Here is a 16,159-nt window from a genome sequence, read left to right as displayed (position 1 = left end):
GAAATAACCTGAGCCTAGAACATAAGCCTTGATTTAAGTTGATTTTAAAATAGAAATAGAAAAAGTCAGCAAACATGGTATTTTATAGATGGGTGTCTTGAGTAATTCTTAAATTTAAATTTAGAACTTTATATGTTTATCACATATCACTAAATTGTTATAAAGATTTTTAAAAACTTCACTGCTAAGTTTCATATGCTGCTCCTTATATTATATCATTTGTATCCAAAAACAAATGAAGGGTCTTCAACACCATATGAATTATGAACCAATAAGTGATATATCAGAGGATGATTAATTCCAACTTGAAATGCATGATATTTTGGTGAGATTTAACCACTTTCTTAATTTGTATGTAAAGAATATATTTTGTTAGACTATTCAATTGTTTTGAAAAATGTAAATACAGAAGTTTGGTTAAAATATCAGCTCTTATTCAACACTTCCATTTAAAGCTAGGTTAAAATACTAGCTTTCATAATATGCAAAACGATAATATATTTAGTTAACATTTTGTATATTGTCATTTCTACCCTACTGCGTATACAATTTAGTTAGGACAAAAAATACAAATCTGCAGCATCGCGCAGACGAGCTGCCTAGTAATACTAGTAAGAATAACGAGAGCATGACGAAGCTAAATGTGCAATCTAGACTGAGAAAATAGATTAGCACAAAGTAACATATTGACGCCTTTTGTCCAAAAAAAAAAATAATAATATTATTGACTTGCCTTTTAGTCTTTTAGGCTAGTATCAAATCAAATATATATACTTTCCTTTCTTATCCGAAAGCCCTGGTAGTCAACCTTGAAAAACCCTAAACCCCTTCACATTAGTAGTAATTTCAATTAAAATGCTGCCTTGAATTGAATGAGATTGTCAACTGCTGTCCTTAATTGAAATGCTGAAAGTGATTCAAACCAAGAAGAGAAATATTCCCCCCATTTTCTAGGGTTCATATGGGAAAATGGAAGCTTGATGATAATAAAGGGTGAATCCTATCTTAATTAGCTATAATTTTTATGATTTTTTTCTTTCCCGACAAGGAGACTAATTATTTATTTCCTTCTTGGTTCAAAGAAGAACGAATCAAATATGGCAAATAAAGGCTTTATTGTGTTGTTTTCCTTGATCTTAAATGGTATAAATGAGTTTGTTCAGCCAAATCTTCTTCATCGCTTTGTTCTGTCTCGGAAGACCCTTCCATCTCGAGCAGTTTCTTCTAGTGAAAACAAGGATTTCATCAGAGTTAAAGGTGATGGGAAAAGAGGAGAAGTACAATCATGGGTTTTACAAACGATCTCTTCCTACTCCTCCGGCAGTCGAGTTTTCTTCTTCCGAGGGCAAGGTTAGTGATGGTCATGACAATCTTTTCTTTCATGTGCATGTGACCCGAATTTGTGACACATTGTAATTAATGCATATACATAAGTTCATAGAACCGATATGTATGTATCATTAGATTAAACATCACAATTTATGATAACCGTATGAAATTGCTTTTAAAAAAGAAGTGTGTGTCGGTATGTTTAGTATGTTTTAGAAGATAAGAGATTCAGTGGCGTACCAATCTAGGCCTCAAGTAGGTCCATCAATGGAGAAATATGAACTTAAAGAACCTCTTCTCTAATGGATTTATGTAATGTCATTTAGCCAAACTAGCATCATGGATTAGGAGATAAAGTTTCATATCAACTATATAGTGTGTAAACTATGAAGTAATGATTATGAAGATGCTCAAATCGTTACATGTGTTTGTGCAACTTTCTTTGTTGTTTACATTACATTGTGTGGAGAGCATATGCGAAACCTCATATAACTATATATTGCATTACTTGTATCAAAGACACATTACTACGTTGATAGTTTTCCGATCATTTGTTAATTTCAATAGCTTATTGGTGTCCTTTAGTAAAATTGGCATAAAGGATTATTCAAGACACATGGATCATTCACTAGAAAGTTTGGAAAAATAGAGAGAAGCTAGGATCTAGCTTGACTAATTTTATTTAAAGTGAAAATGACATTACAGTTTAGGAGAAATTTAAGCACAATTTATTTATGTTCTAAAAATCTTTGATATTTAATACCTAAATCCGTTTTCCAAATTTTTTTTTCAATTTCAAAATAAAATAAAATCTTAATTTTTTTTAATGCCCTCGTGTCAATTCAGTAGTATCAAATTCCTTCTTTCTTGCTGGCCCCAAAAAAAAGAAAAAAAAAGGAAATACCTTTTCATCAAAATGACAACTTCACCCCTGACGGAGACTTAAAACCCCGACTTTTTAAAACGGTAAATTTACGCGGGGTATCGGCGATCCAGTAAAACCCTAGCACACACACAGAGATAGAAACCCATTATTTGAATTCTCTCAAATCCCACTTGCAAATGTTAATATTTTCAGTTCAATTTCAGTTCTTTGGTCGATTCTCGGTTTAATTTAAGCAAAAAAAAAAAAAAAAAATTGAAAAATGGCGATGGCTGGGCTGTACCGACGAGTCCTTCCTTCTCCTCCTGCAGTCGATTTTGCTTCTTTAGAGGGAAAGGTACAACCTTTAGTTGCTTCCTCACCCATTAACTTCCTTTTTTTTTTTTTTTTATTTCTCTTTTTTAATAATTATTTTTTTTTCAATTGAAAAGATATTTGTGCTTACGATCCTCATGCTTCTGTGCTAAATTATGCTCTTTCTTTTGTAAAATTCCCATTTCAAAAAGAATCCACATAGTTTTTCCTGATTTTCTGTGAATACCCATTTACTACATAATGTGAATTTCTTTTACATGTTCTCCATTGCTGTAAAGTTGATCAAATGTGTAATTGGAAACTGAAAAGATCATCGTACTTTGTAATTTACAGTGGGTAAATGATAGATTTACAGATGAGGAAGGTGAATATTGAGCTAAGGATTTGGTAATGATTATGAATGCAATGTTGTCTAACCTAATTACATAAGTTTCGAGTGTTTTGGGTTGTTAACCTGCAGCAATAGAGGGGATCCAACCACATTTAGTGGGTTGTTACTTGAGCTGCTTCTTATGTGTTTCTGTGAGCAAAATAAGCATGTGGTTGATGTTTCTTGCTAGCTTACTCTACTTGAAACATAGAAGAAACCAAGGATTACTCTATGGTGTTTCTTTTGTTACATTTGGTCCACTGACCGTCAATAAGTACTTGCCTATACAAGGATTTATCTGCGTTTGATTTTCTTTTTTGCAGTCATTGATTTTTCTTCTTTTCGTGTGTTGCTGTTCCGAATCTTTTTTTTTTTTTTGGGTCCTGATTCCCTATTTAATGGTTTTGGAATTGCAGAAACTTTTTCTTGAAGCCATTCAGAAGGGAACTATGGAAAACTTCTACAGGCTAATTTCTTATTTCCAGACCCAATCAGAGCCTGCTTATTGTGGATTGGCGAGCCTGTCCATGGTCTTGAATGCTCTTGCTATTGATCCTGGAAGGAAATGGAAAGGTAAGATCTAACTTTTCTCATTGAAAAAGTCTGAAATGTCATTGTGTTATTCCTGTAGTGATTGGCAATTTACAATTCATCACAAGTTGAGACTATAGCACTTTGCCCTTTTTGTTAATCACATCCATACTGTTATCTATAGCTTAAGACTGTAAATTTTCAGTGTTCTCTTTTTGATATTCATATTGTCTCAGCTGTTATGGGCAGTGTCATTGCCAATGTTAGTTTAAGGTTTAATGACCAATATCTGACCGATATGCTGCTACTCATTATCATTTCGGGCCTTGCGGGTGTTTTGTTTCTGTTGGAATTAAGTCCTTCACTTTTTTTTTTTGGTCCTATTGACCATACTTTTAGAATGATTCAATATGGCTTTGACATTCAAATATTTGGTTTTGGTTAGCCAAGGAATAATACCTATTGGTGTTCGGTACAGTGTAATGAACTTTGCCACTTTCACATTGTAGTAGGGTGTCTCTAATTTCTGACTCCATTTTAATTTGCAAATGCGTTGATTAAAACCTTCCTAGCTTACGGATTTTTATGCATTAAGATTCTTTCATGTTAATGCACTATCTACACTTCCATTTTTTTCCACAGGACCATGGAGATGGTTTGATGAGTCCATGTTAGACTGCTGCGAATCTTTGGAAACAGTCAAGTCTAAAGGCATCTCATTTGGGAAGCTAGTGAGCTTGGCTCACTGTGCTGGAGCAAAAGTTGAAGCTTTTCGTACTAATCATAGCAATATTGATGAGTTTCGTAAATATGTCATGAGATGTTCCAGTTCTGATGATTGTCACGTGATCTCATCATATGATAGATCAGTCCTCAAACAGGTTAAAACTACTATTTACATTTCCTTTGGCTGTATCTCTAATCAACTAATTTTGAGTTAGCTGTTAATGCGCTTAGAATTCACCTGCCTTACATGCTGCAAATTACTCTGAAGGATTGAGCATCAAATACAAATATCTAGTTGATCCTATAACTTTGAAGATATCTTTATTGCAGACTGGTACCGGTCACTTTTCACCCGTTGGTGGTTATCATGCTGAAAAGGACATGGCTCTAATTTTGGATGTTGCACGTTTTAAGTATCCTCCTCATTGGGTCCCCCTCAATATCCTTTGGGATGCCATGAGTAATGTTGATGAATCTACTGGACAACGCAGAGGGTAAGCTTGTATAATAGTGAATATTACTTCATAACCATGATATTGATATGCACATCTCAAGAAATTTCTGTTTCTTATTTGTTTCTTTTCCTGAAGAAATTGACTTAATAGTGCTGAAGCTCTAAATGATGACTAGTATCCCAGAAAAGGATGGTCATTCTTTTGGACCAGTAAGGGTCACCAGTTGGGCATGCATTCATTGTGATTGTTTGTTGCATTTTTGTAATGCTCACTCTTACAGTCTCCTGGAAACTAATTGGTCAACAATGTATATCAAGCTAAAACTTCACTCGTAATTTCTTTTAACATCAGAATTTCATCTTCTTCTCTCTCTGCTGACTTATGCCCTGCATTTAATGTCAAATTACAGTCTGACTTAAGCTTCGTTTCATGCCCAGGTTTATGCTTATATCTAGGCCTCACAGGGAGCCAGGACAGCTTTATACCCTGGTATGATTGAATTTGCCAATTTAATGAGTTTAAAGTTAAAGTTTCCCATACATACAGTGTCTTCTGGTTTTCTAATTGTGCATGTCTCTCTCCCTCCCTCCGCTTCTTAGTAGCCAATCTACTACATCACAAGAATGGCTTCTACCTATCATATTGTGCAGAGCAATTTTTTAATCTAATTTTGCTACTGGTATCTTTGAAGCAAGTTAGATATTTTAACTTCAGTATTTTCCTATTCTCAAGAGTATTGTTGCTCTTAACAATTTTGAAGGTGCCTTCCATTGCTGGAAGGCCATTTGCCAAAGTCAACAGCTTAGGAAAAAAGTTATTTGAGTGCCTCAATTTCTGATTTTGGATTTGCCAGACATTGATAGAAGTCTTTTTTTTTTTGGAATTGTTATCGTTGAATTCTCTTTCTCTTAGGTTCTGTGTGTTTATGATCTTACAGATGTATTTAGCTGAATGTCAAAAATCTTGGATTTACATGATGTTACATGCTCAGTGAAGATATTTAGTTTTGTATCGGACTTCTTGCAGAGCTGTAAACATGAGAGTTGGGTTGGCGTTGCAAAATACTTGATGGATGATGTTCCACTTCTCTTAAAGTCAGAGGATGTGAAAGACATTCAGGAAGTTTTGTCTGTTGTTTTCATGTCTCTCCCTTCCAATTTTGAGGATTTCATCAAGTGGATTGCAGAAGTTCGGAGGCGAGAAGATATAGGCCAGACCTTAAGCATGGAGGAAAAAGCTAGGCTTGCTGTCAAGGTGTTTGAGTCTTTTGAACTTCGCAAAGAATCTTCCCTCATGTTACCTATATGAACTTCAATACCATCTTCCAGTTAATTGTGCCTAAAAGTCTGAGTGCTAATTTTTCATATGCAGGAGGAGGTATTGAAACAGGTGCAGGAGACTGGTCTTTATAAACATGTGTCAGAATTATTATTATCTTCAAAAAATTCATGCTGCAGAAACTTAACTTCTGGTTGTGAAGAAGACTTGCCTAACATTGCTGCTAGTGTTTGCTGCCATGGGGCACAGATCTTATCGGGCAACTCTGCCTCCCCATTGGTATACTGCTGTCAAGAAGCATGTGTGAAATGCTTGAAGGCTAATGGTGACAAGCCAGTCACGGTAGTATGTGGTACAGTGGTAAATGGTGGAAGTGAGGAGAAGGTGGACATGCTAGTTCCTTCATCCCAAATGAATTCGAGTTGCTGTTGTGCTGGCTCAATAAATCACATTGGGCTTCATCCAGCTAGTAATGATGTTCTAACAGCACTTCTACTAGCCTTGCCTCAAAAGACATGGTCTGGGATCAAAGATGTGAAGCTTTTGAAGGAAATTTACAGCCTTGTTTCCACTGCAAGTCTACCTACCTTGCTTCAAGAAGAGGTAATTTTCAAATCTTAGTATTTTTATCTTTCTTTGCAACTTATCCCTTCAGTGTTACTTTTCATTTAGTTTTGCTAATTTGAGTGCATTGCTCAGATTAACTATTAATTCAAGTCTGTCAAAGCAGAATAAAGATTCCCCTTATATATACTTTCAAAATACTTTAATATTGCAGAAACTTAAGCATCATTGCATACTTTGACTGTTATTGAACTTATAATAAACTGCTGATCATGACAGTCACACTCGTTTAGCTTTGATTGTTGCAGTAGATATTGGTCAATGTACAGCTCATTCTGCTACTTTTGTTTGAAAGACTTCATTTTCATAACATTAACTTACCGGCTTTGGCAGGTTTTGCACTTGCGACGTCAGCTTCACCTTCTCAAGAGATGCCAAGAAAATAGGATAGAAGAGGACCTTGGCGAGCCTCTCTCTTAGAACTCCCTTCCTGTTCCCCAATGTTTCTATATCTCCAAGCACAGTGGGGGCAATATTTATATTTACTCATCTGGGATGTACTTTTTAGGTTTATAGGAAAAGAGGGGTATTGAGGCTATATCTAAAAGGCCGGACGGACGGATTAGTGGCATTTTTATTCCGACGGATGGGTTAAAATGTTGAGCATGAGGCAATTTGTAAACTTGACATCTTCTGTTTGCACCTTTTAGTAATATGTTTGATATCCAAATTTTTTCTTAGTATGTCTTAATCTTAATATCTAGTATCCTCCTTGCAAATATCTGATAACTTATAAGAGTAGTAATCCAAGTATCCTCCTTGCAAATCAGATTATAACTTATAAGAGTAGTAATCCAACATTGGACTAACTAAGCCAGCTCAAACCATTGGGTAACTCTATTGCCTAGTTTGGCATAGTTTATGTTTTGCAAAAAGTTGCTAAAAATTTGAAAGTTGAGTAGTAAAATATGCTTTGTAAAATTAATAAGCAGCTTCTTTTAAAAGTTACATTATTAAGCTGCAAATTAAATAAACAGTTTATTTGGTGTTAAGCTGTTTATTTAATTTGGTGTTAAGCTGCAAGTAGCTAGGGAGCTCATAGGTTCATAACAGATGTCAGATGAGACGTAGGAATATTCCGATGATTAATGTAGGAATTGGGTGCTTGTTCTCTGGCAGTTTCCATTTTTCATGCAACTCTTTGTTATGTGATGGTACAATTGTTGAGCTGGAGAGTTAATTTGGTGTGGTCTTTTGATGTAGGACTAGATTTTAGCCAATTTCAATCAAAAATCTCGAAAAGAAAGAAGCGTCTTCACATTAAGAAGAATAATTTGAATATTGGAAATTGGTATTCAAATAGGCTTCTTAATGATGGAATTAATCATAAATTACTCTTTTGGATATATCGGGATTCTCGAGCAAAATCTTGACTGAGATTCCAAACGTAATATTCTTTAGTATCTAGGATTTTATTTCCGATCTTTATTTAATCAGGTTTAATTAGGTTTCCTAGTTTTAGTCTACAATAAATTGTTCTTTATATTTTCTAGTTGTATTAGGTTTATACTATGTGCCCTATATAAGGCACCTGTTAGATTGTAATTTTCATTCCAGTTATCAATAAAAACCCAAATATTAGAGAAGTTTCTCTATCTTTCTTACGGCTGTGCCCGTAATTGCTAGTGGATTCTAGCTCATCTCATATGGCTTTCGACGCTTGACGGAGTCTCTTACTATCGTGTTCACGCTTCCCGCATCATTTGGTATCAAAGCGGGTATCGCCCGCTCCTTAGCAGACGACGGTCCAAGGGAGAAGTTCACTACCACCAACCTCAACGACGCTGGTCGTAGAGTATCTATCAAAGAAAGTTTCGTTGAAGAGGGACATGCCAAGGGATTCGCCCTAGGACAACCTCATCAATCCACAAAAAAAAAAAGAGAAAAAAAAAGAAAAAAGAAGAAGAAACATGGAACATTGGATATTCACAACGCCAGATTACAACGACTTCCGAACTACATGTGTCATCAAAGACAAGGTATGCTCTGTAATAATTGACAGTGGTCTACGAGAGAACTTTGTAGCAAATAAAGTTGTGGATTATTTTCAGTTACCGACAGTGAAGCTGAGTGATCTATACTGGATTCCATTTGGAGAGGATGAATATGCACAAGTAACAGAGGTTTGTAAAGTTCCTGTCTCTATGGGAAAATTTTATAAAGAAGAGATTACTTGTCATGTGATTGACATGGACGACACTGATGTGCTTTTTGGAAGACCATGGCATGAAAGCGTCAAAGGTGGTTATTGCAGAGACAACACATATTTATTTAGGTGGGAGTCGCACAAAATTAAAATCAAGCCTAGAAGGAATAACGTCAAGAATGACCATCCTGAGGTGTGTGAAAAGGAACATGAAGAAGCAACTTTGAAGATTGAAGAGAAACTCATTAAGGATAAGGAAGTTGATTCATTCATCACATCGATATCCATGTCATGCATGTCTAATTTTGTTCAAGATCAACCCAAGGAGAAGTCATTGCCCATTCCTTTTCAAGTGGAGGAGTTCAAGTTTCAAGATGCTTATTCTAAACTTGTCTACGGTATTGGATTCATGGTGATACCTTTCAATTTCGAGAATATTGAAGTTGATGGCTTATCATGTTTTATTCCTACTAATGATAGAGCTGCATACAATAGGAACTCGAGGTCGAGTTCTTTTCAAGTGGAGGAGACTGATGTAGGACTAGATTTTAGCCAATTTCAATCAAAAATCTCGAAAAGAAAGAAGCGTCTTCACATTAAGAAGAATAATTTGAATATTGGAAATTGGTATTCAAATAGGCTTCTTAATGATGGAATTAATCATAAATTACTCTTTTGGATATATCGGGATTCTCGAGCAAAATCTTGACTGAGATTCCAAACGTAATATTCTTTAGTATCTAGGATTTTATTTCCGATCTTTATTTAATCAGGTTTAATTAGGTTTCCTAGTTTTAGTCTACAATAAATTGTTCTTTATATTTTCTAGTTGTATTAGGTTTATACTATGTGCCCTATATAAGGCACCTGTTAGATTGTAATTTTCATTCCAGTTATCAATAAAAACCCAAATATTAGAGAAGTTTCTCTATCTTTCTTACGGCTGTGCCCGTAATTGCTAGTGGATTCTAGCTCATCTCATATGGCTTTCGACGCTTGACGGAGTCTCTTACTATCGTGTTCACGCTTCCCGCATCATCTTTTCTCAAAACATTGAATCAATGTGTTGATTGAAGGATAATTTGGTGTGCTCTTAATATAGAAATTTCTAGTTGCGTTAGGCATAGTCTCTTGGATGGATCAGAATGTATGTCACTTGTTTGGGATAAACGTAGATGCTGCAATTTGGCTTTTCTCTGAATGCAGCAAACTAATTAGCTTCTGGAATTACTTTCTCCCTACAATGACTTTGCTGATGATGTTCTTTGGATTGTGTGCGTGTGGGTGGCCACATGAGAATAAAAGAGTGAGAAAGTAAAAGAGAGAGGAGGAGGTGGATCTGTATAATTCTTAAACTTGCTTGTTCAGAACACTTACCTTGATACACCATTATCTTTGTTCAAATTCTAAACTTGAACATAACCTCAGGTATTAGTCTTTCATGGATTGGTTTGTGTGGACACATCAATATTGTTTGATCTACTTGACAGTTTTGTTTATGGTTGTAATTTTGTCTTGTAATGTAGACTTTGATTAATCAATGACTTTTGTGTTGAAAATTTGACAAAGAAATGATTAATGAAAGGCCAACTTGAGCAGAAAGATGAAGTTTTAGCTTAACTAGTAACTTATTGACTTATCAGAACATTATGGTCTTCATCAATGTGAACCGGAACGAAGGGACATCTAGCTAAGAAAAGGCCCCATCTTTCTTCTTTGGTTGGCCTTTGTCTTTGAGTAACTTACCCAGAAATTTACTTCTTGGGGGGTGGGGTATTGTTATGTAAACTAAAGATTAACGAATTAGTTCTTTGATTCCTGTTGGGTTTTGAAATTTCAGGTTGTGATAAAGCAATTTGGTAGAACTGGTTATGAAAACTTAGATGTAATGGTGATAGATGAGTAAACCAGATGAAGATGTCTAATTAAGGGAAAGGGGAAAAAATCCTGTATTTCCACACAACACATGAAAACTGAGTGCCTCCCCTCAACGAACCGATTCTTTCTTGGAAATATTGGTTAGTGAGTCTTAATTTTCTGAATTTCTCCTCATCAGGATTTTTCACGACACTCCTACAAAAGTTAAAAGATTCTGGAATGCTCTCTTTACTTTGGCATCCTCCTCCTTGTGATTCTGCTTGACTGCTTGAGAGATCGCAAGCACTATCTCTTTTGCTCTGCTTTAGTAGCAGGCCTAACTGGCAATTAATGACTCAGCGAAGTTGGAGTGGGAGGTGAGCTCGACATGCTCATGGTAATGATGTGATACTTCCATGTCAAATGATGATGTTGTTCATGAATGCAGACGAAACTCACAAGGATTTGTGGTCCTGTCAAAGCATTTGTTTATCATGAAGCTGAGGAAGAAGACAATGGTGATCATGATCGACCAGTTTCTGTTCCAAGATAAAGATTGGCATATATTTTACCAGTTTGAAAGTTTATGTCCTGTGAATGTTGCCTTCATTTTTTGTTCAAAACAAGCACTCTAATTTAGGGAAAATTTCACAAATGGTCACTCAACTATGACTCATTCGACACTTTGATTACTGAAGTTTCAAATATATCACTTTGGTCACTCAACTATTACACTGTCAATCACTTAGTCACTTTGTTAATTTTTTTCATTAAAAAAAATTATAAAAAATACTCTTTGGGTGACTTAAGTGATTGACAGTGTAATAGTTGAGTGACCAAAGTGATATATTTGAAACTTCAGTAACTAAAGTGTCGAATGAGTCATAGTTGAGTGACCATTTGTGAAATTCTCCCCTCTAATTTATAGGGATGGTAGAAGAGAAGACTATTGTGCAGTAACGTATGGAAGGGAAGACTTGTGCAGAATGTATGTGTATTTTTTTATTAACAGGACATAATATTTGGTTGACTTTGGAAAGGATTTTGCAAGATGCTATTGAGTTTAATACATGCTTTTTTGGATGTAACATGCTCCCTCATAACTGAATATGGAGAAAACCCTATTCTCGCTACCAGCGCCTCCCCTCGCGCTGACTCTAACCTCGTCTCCTCCTGCTGGCGAGGGGCATAGTGGCTCCGGCCGGTTTCCAATCTCCGAGCGTCTTTGCCCTTTCATTAATCTTCTTTTGCCAAATCTGATCCCTATTGTTGATGGTTATGGTGGTGGTGGTTCTGAGGCCCTGGTGATTTGGGCTAGCGAAAGCCATGGCGGTGGTGAAAGGGTGGAACGCTTCACCCACGATGGTGACCTGATTTCCTTGTTTGAGTTGTCTCTTCAAATGGCTGGGGTCGGTGTGACGCTCATGTGGATGCGATTCCCTGAGGCTGCTGGGGGTTTGCAATTATGGTACGACGACGCAGTCGTCGATATAAGACCGGGTTTTATTGAAGAAGATAGTGATGCAGTCGATGCCATTGGTTATGGCGGCGATGCGGATCTTGGGTCCTTGGGTTTTGATCTGTTTGAACTAGAAATCAATATGAAGGATGGACGTGCGCCACTACGTCCTAGCGGGGTGGACTTGCTGATATTGGTGAAGCGGGCTGCTGGATGGCTGGTTGATCGGCCGTCGGCGACTCCGATGGCAGGGATAGCATGTTAGCGGTTTCTTGGGTTCCTTGGGCCGTGGGCTGCGACTGCGGCACTGAAATCAAGTTCTGGGTCGGGATCTCTTGGGTCCAGAATGAGCAGTGGGTTTTTATACCCTTTTTTTAATTAGTTTTGTTTTAACTAGCCTATTACTATGCGAGATTAGTTCATAGTTATGGCTCACTTTAAATAAGTGAGCGATAAGTTCGAATATAGTTGGTCTATCATATTTACCACTGTGGCTCCTCCACGAATTCTTGTCTGGCCATTGTTATGTGTGAGCGGATGGGTATGTAATGACTTTCTTGGTATGAATTTTATATCAATGAATTTTATACCATCTTGCCAGCTCAAACCCCTGGGTTGACCACCAAATGGTTCCCACTTGCTGTCGTTACAACCAACCCCCCAACGACATGCCGTTTGTTCACATAGAAACCAAATGTGCTCCGTCGCGATAGGGCGGTGGTCGTCCCCTGCATATTTGAATTCAAAAAGGTATAGGGCCCCAGTGACCGGGGAACATACCCGCCACAAATAAAAGGAAAAGAAAAAGGAAAAAAATAAGAAAAAAAAGCAATAGAAAAAAGAAGACGATTCTGATTCTTCTTGTTTATTGGAAATTTCAAAGCAAAGCCAAAGAGGTCTCACTCTCATTGACCCCCCCCCCCCAACAAAAAATGGCGGTGGCTGGTCTTTACCGGAGAGAGCTTCCCTCTCCTCCTGCGATTGAGTTTGCTTCGCCGGAAGGCAAGGTACAATTCCGGAAATACCCCTTTTTCTCAATCTCTGTTGAAGTTATTATATTTTGTGTGCATTTGGGTTTCTGATTCTGTGGGTTTTGGGGATCTGGATTTTTGCAGAAACTGTTTGCTGAAGCTTTGGGAAATGGAACCATGGAAGGGTTTTTCAAGCTCATCTCTTACTACCAAACGCAATCGGAGCCGGCCTATTGTGGGTTGGCCACTCTTGCCGTGGTTCTCAATGCCCTTGCTATTGATCCCGGAAGAAAATGGAAAGGTAATTTCAATTTTGGGAAGTTTGTTTCAATTGGAAATGATTACTTAATTTCAATTTGGAATTTGGGGTTTGTTAAATTTAATAGGGCCATGGAGATGGTTTGATGACTCGATGCTTGATTGCTGTGAGCCTTTGGCAAAGATCAAAGCGGAAGGCATTACATTTGGGAAAGTTGCGTGCTTGGCGCATTGCAATGGAGCTGAAGTGGAAGCTTTTCGGACCCATGAGAGCTCGATTGATGATTTTCGGAAACGTGTGATTTCGTGTACTTCTTCGGAGGATTGTCATGTCATTACTTCATACCACAGAGGTGTCTTTAAGCAGGTTCTTGAGGAAATTCAATAACATTGATCTGAATTAGTGACTTATTGGCATTGTTCTGGTTCATGGTCTACTTTTATTGTACCAAATGTTCATTATTTGAATGTATAGCAATAGGCTTTGATTAGATTATCCATTGGTATTTTAAAGAGGATGGAGATTCATGTTACTGTTATTACAGACTGGAACTGGTCATTTTTCACCAATTGGGGGCTACCATGCTGCAAAAGATATGGTTCTCATTTTGGATGTTGCGAGATTTAAATATCCTCCCCATTGGGTTCCTCTTTCACTTCTTTGGGAGGCGATGGATACTGTTGATGAAGCAACTGGACATCGTCGCGGGTATGCCCTTCTTTGATTCTAGTTGTTAATGGAGTTAATGAGTCATCGGCTCTAGCCTACTCTTTTATATATATTCTACTTATAGACTTTTTATTTTGGATGGTAAATGCTTCAGTTGCAAACCCTTTATTCTGAAGTTTGGCTCTTTCAGGTACATGATTATTTCAAGGCTTAACAGAACACCTTCTATCCTATACACTGTGGTATGGCTCTTATTGGCTGGTGTGTTTTAAGTAACTTCATTCCTGTGCTACTTCCTGAAAACTTTCAGCATTACTCTTGAATCATTTAACTAACTAATTTTGTTTACTAAATCCTCCATTTTAAGTTGCATTCTGAAATTTTTTGTTTTTCTTTTATTTGTATTTTTTATTCTTGTGATTGAACATGGACCAAAAGAGTCGAAAATTAGGTCTTTAAACTGACTCTGGAATGTTAACCATTAAAACCCAGATTATTTTGATTCTATATGCATACAAGAAGTATATCCACGAATCTTGTACATTTGGAAAAGTCAGTAGGCTTTCTTTCCCCTACATAATCTGTATTAATGCTCAATTCCTCAGCGGTAGTCTATGGTAACAGTCTAACAATCTGAAGTGTAACTTTGAATTATCCCACAGAGTTGCAGACATGAAGGCTGGAACAGTGTTGCAAAGTACTTAATAGAAGATGTTCCTCTACTTATGAAGTTGGAAGGAATAAAAGATGTTCAGGAAGTAATCTCTGTTTTATTCAAATCACCACCTGCCAACTTGAGAGAGTTTGTCAAATGGGTTGCTGAAGTTCGGAGACAAGAGGATGGGCATTTGATCTTAAGCAAAGAAGAGAAAGGAAGGCTAGCCATTAAGGTTCTGTGTGGTTTTTTCATGTTCCTGTTTTCATGCATGCATTCCTGCATTTACTTGAAATGAAAAAAAAAAGTTGATGGAGATTTGTGTTTTTGAATTTCTATAATTTGGGATTTCAGGAAGAGGTAATGAAACAAGTAAGAGAGACAGAACTCTACAAACATGTAACTAGATGGTTGGCTTCTGAAAGCTCACTTTGTAAAGAAACCACACCACCAGTTGGTAAAGATATGTTGCCCGAGATTGGTGCAAAGGTCTGCTGCCAAGGAGCAGAAATTTTGCGTGGGAAAGTTGGTTCATCAAATGGAACGTGCTGTACACCAACTGATGTTAAACTCTTGAAGTCCACAGGTGATAATCCTGCAACGGTGGTGTCAGGTATTGTAAAAACTGATGGCACTGAACAAGGAGTTGATGTGCTGGTTCCCTCATGTCAAATGGATCCAACTAGCTTGTGTTCTTTCGATCAAGGTAGCTGCATAGGCATGCATCCATCTACAGGTGATGTTCTCACAGTACTTCTATTGGCGCTGCCTCCACTCACATGGTCAGGCATTAAAGAAGAGAAGCTACTGGCGGAGATTAATGGTCTTGTATCAACTGATTGCCTACCCGCTTTGCTTCAAGGGGAGGTGAATTCTCTCTCTCTTTCTCTATCACTCCATTGTTTAATCAGGTTAGAACCTAAGACTTGATTCTGCCCACCCGATCACACTACTGCAACAAACACTGTTAGTTATGGAGAAGCCTGTAAATTTTTAAAATACTAAATTTGAGACACACACATGCACGCTATGGAGGACAGATTCTCATTTAATGACTTATGTGCCATGTCCCCATTGCAGGTTCTGTTCTTGCGACAGCAAATTCACTTTCTCATGACAGATTAGTGGAGTAGCTTCTCACTCGTAACTATACATTTACTTCTGCTTTTGTTCTTGAAGCATTTATTAACTAAGCATACCAAACAATGACAGTTTTGAAAGATTTGGTGAAAATTTTCAATTTATCATGCAACTGTACAACAAGATTAATTAGGAATTTTGCTTTCTAGTCTGTTTAAGTAAATGGTAAAAGAGTCATGGTGTAATTGTAACATTTTTACTAAATCATTGGCATTCAGTAGGAAAGAATAGCATTGAGTATAAAAATTTTCACTAGCGATATCCAGAGCATACACCAACTTGAGAGACTGCAAAGTGAAAACCAAGCTATTCTAAACTAGAAAAGGAAAATCACTAACTGAAAGAAGTAATGTAGAAAGATTCAGAATAGAATAGGCAACTAAAGAAGAAAAATGAGACAGAACGGATAGAATAGAAGAACAGAATCCGAAAACAGCAGAAAACCAGAAATCTAGCAGGAACCTGACATAACTAAATTAATAAACTAAAATC

The 16,159-nt window shown here is 36.9% G+C and overlaps 2 protein-coding genes across 5 annotated transcripts; both read left to right on the top strand.

Annotated features, from left to right (window-relative positions):
• Positions 1-836: 836 nt before the first annotated feature.
• On the top strand, positions 837-7,181 carry LOC112172820 (glutathione gamma-glutamylcysteinyltransferase 1). 3 transcript variants are annotated; one of them, XM_040507679.1, is made up of 8 exons: positions 837-1,350; positions 3,314-3,470; positions 4,071-4,309; positions 4,485-4,648; positions 5,047-5,098; positions 5,636-5,863; positions 5,981-6,490; positions 6,845-7,181. In XM_040507679.1, the coding sequence occupies exons 1-8, from the start codon at positions 1,150-1,152 to the stop codon at positions 6,929-6,931; spliced, it is 1,638 nt and encodes a 545-aa protein (XP_040363613.1). In that variant the 5' UTR covers positions 837-1,149; the 3' UTR covers positions 6,932-7,181. The 3 variants fall into 3 exon arrangements, with proteins under 3 accessions (XP_040363613.1, XP_024166075.1, XP_024166076.1); XM_024310307.2 differs by lacking the exon at positions 837-1,350 and adding an exon at positions 2,294-2,549; XM_024310308.2 differs by lacking the exon at positions 837-1,350 and adding an exon at positions 2,966-3,171.
• A 5,610-nt stretch (positions 7,182-12,791) lies between these two features.
• LOC112174178 (glutathione gamma-glutamylcysteinyltransferase 3) lies at positions 12,792-15,796 on the top strand. Of its 2 annotated transcripts, none has more exons than XM_024311910.2 (8): positions 12,792-12,980; positions 13,089-13,245; positions 13,331-13,569; positions 13,748-13,911; positions 14,063-14,114; positions 14,535-14,762; positions 14,882-15,438; positions 15,608-15,796. In XM_024311910.2, the coding sequence occupies exons 1-8, from the start codon at positions 12,906-12,908 to the stop codon at positions 15,642-15,644; spliced, it is 1,509 nt and encodes a 502-aa protein (XP_024167678.1). In that variant the 5' UTR covers positions 12,792-12,905; the 3' UTR covers positions 15,645-15,796. The 2 variants fall into 2 exon arrangements, with proteins under 2 accessions (XP_024167678.1, XP_024167679.1); XM_024311911.2 differs by having other exon boundaries at positions 12,795-12,980; positions 14,882-15,394.
• The last annotated feature ends 363 nt before the right edge of the window (positions 15,797-16,159 follow it).

The sequence above is a fragment of the Rosa chinensis genome, chromosome 6 (assembly GCF_002994745.2).
Source record: "Rosa chinensis cultivar Old Blush chromosome 6, RchiOBHm-V2, whole genome shotgun sequence".
NCBI lineage: Eukaryota > Viridiplantae > Streptophyta > Magnoliopsida > Rosales > Rosaceae > Rosa > Rosa chinensis.
Note: the sequence above shows the minus strand (reverse complement) of the source record. Positions and strands in the feature narration are given on the sequence as shown.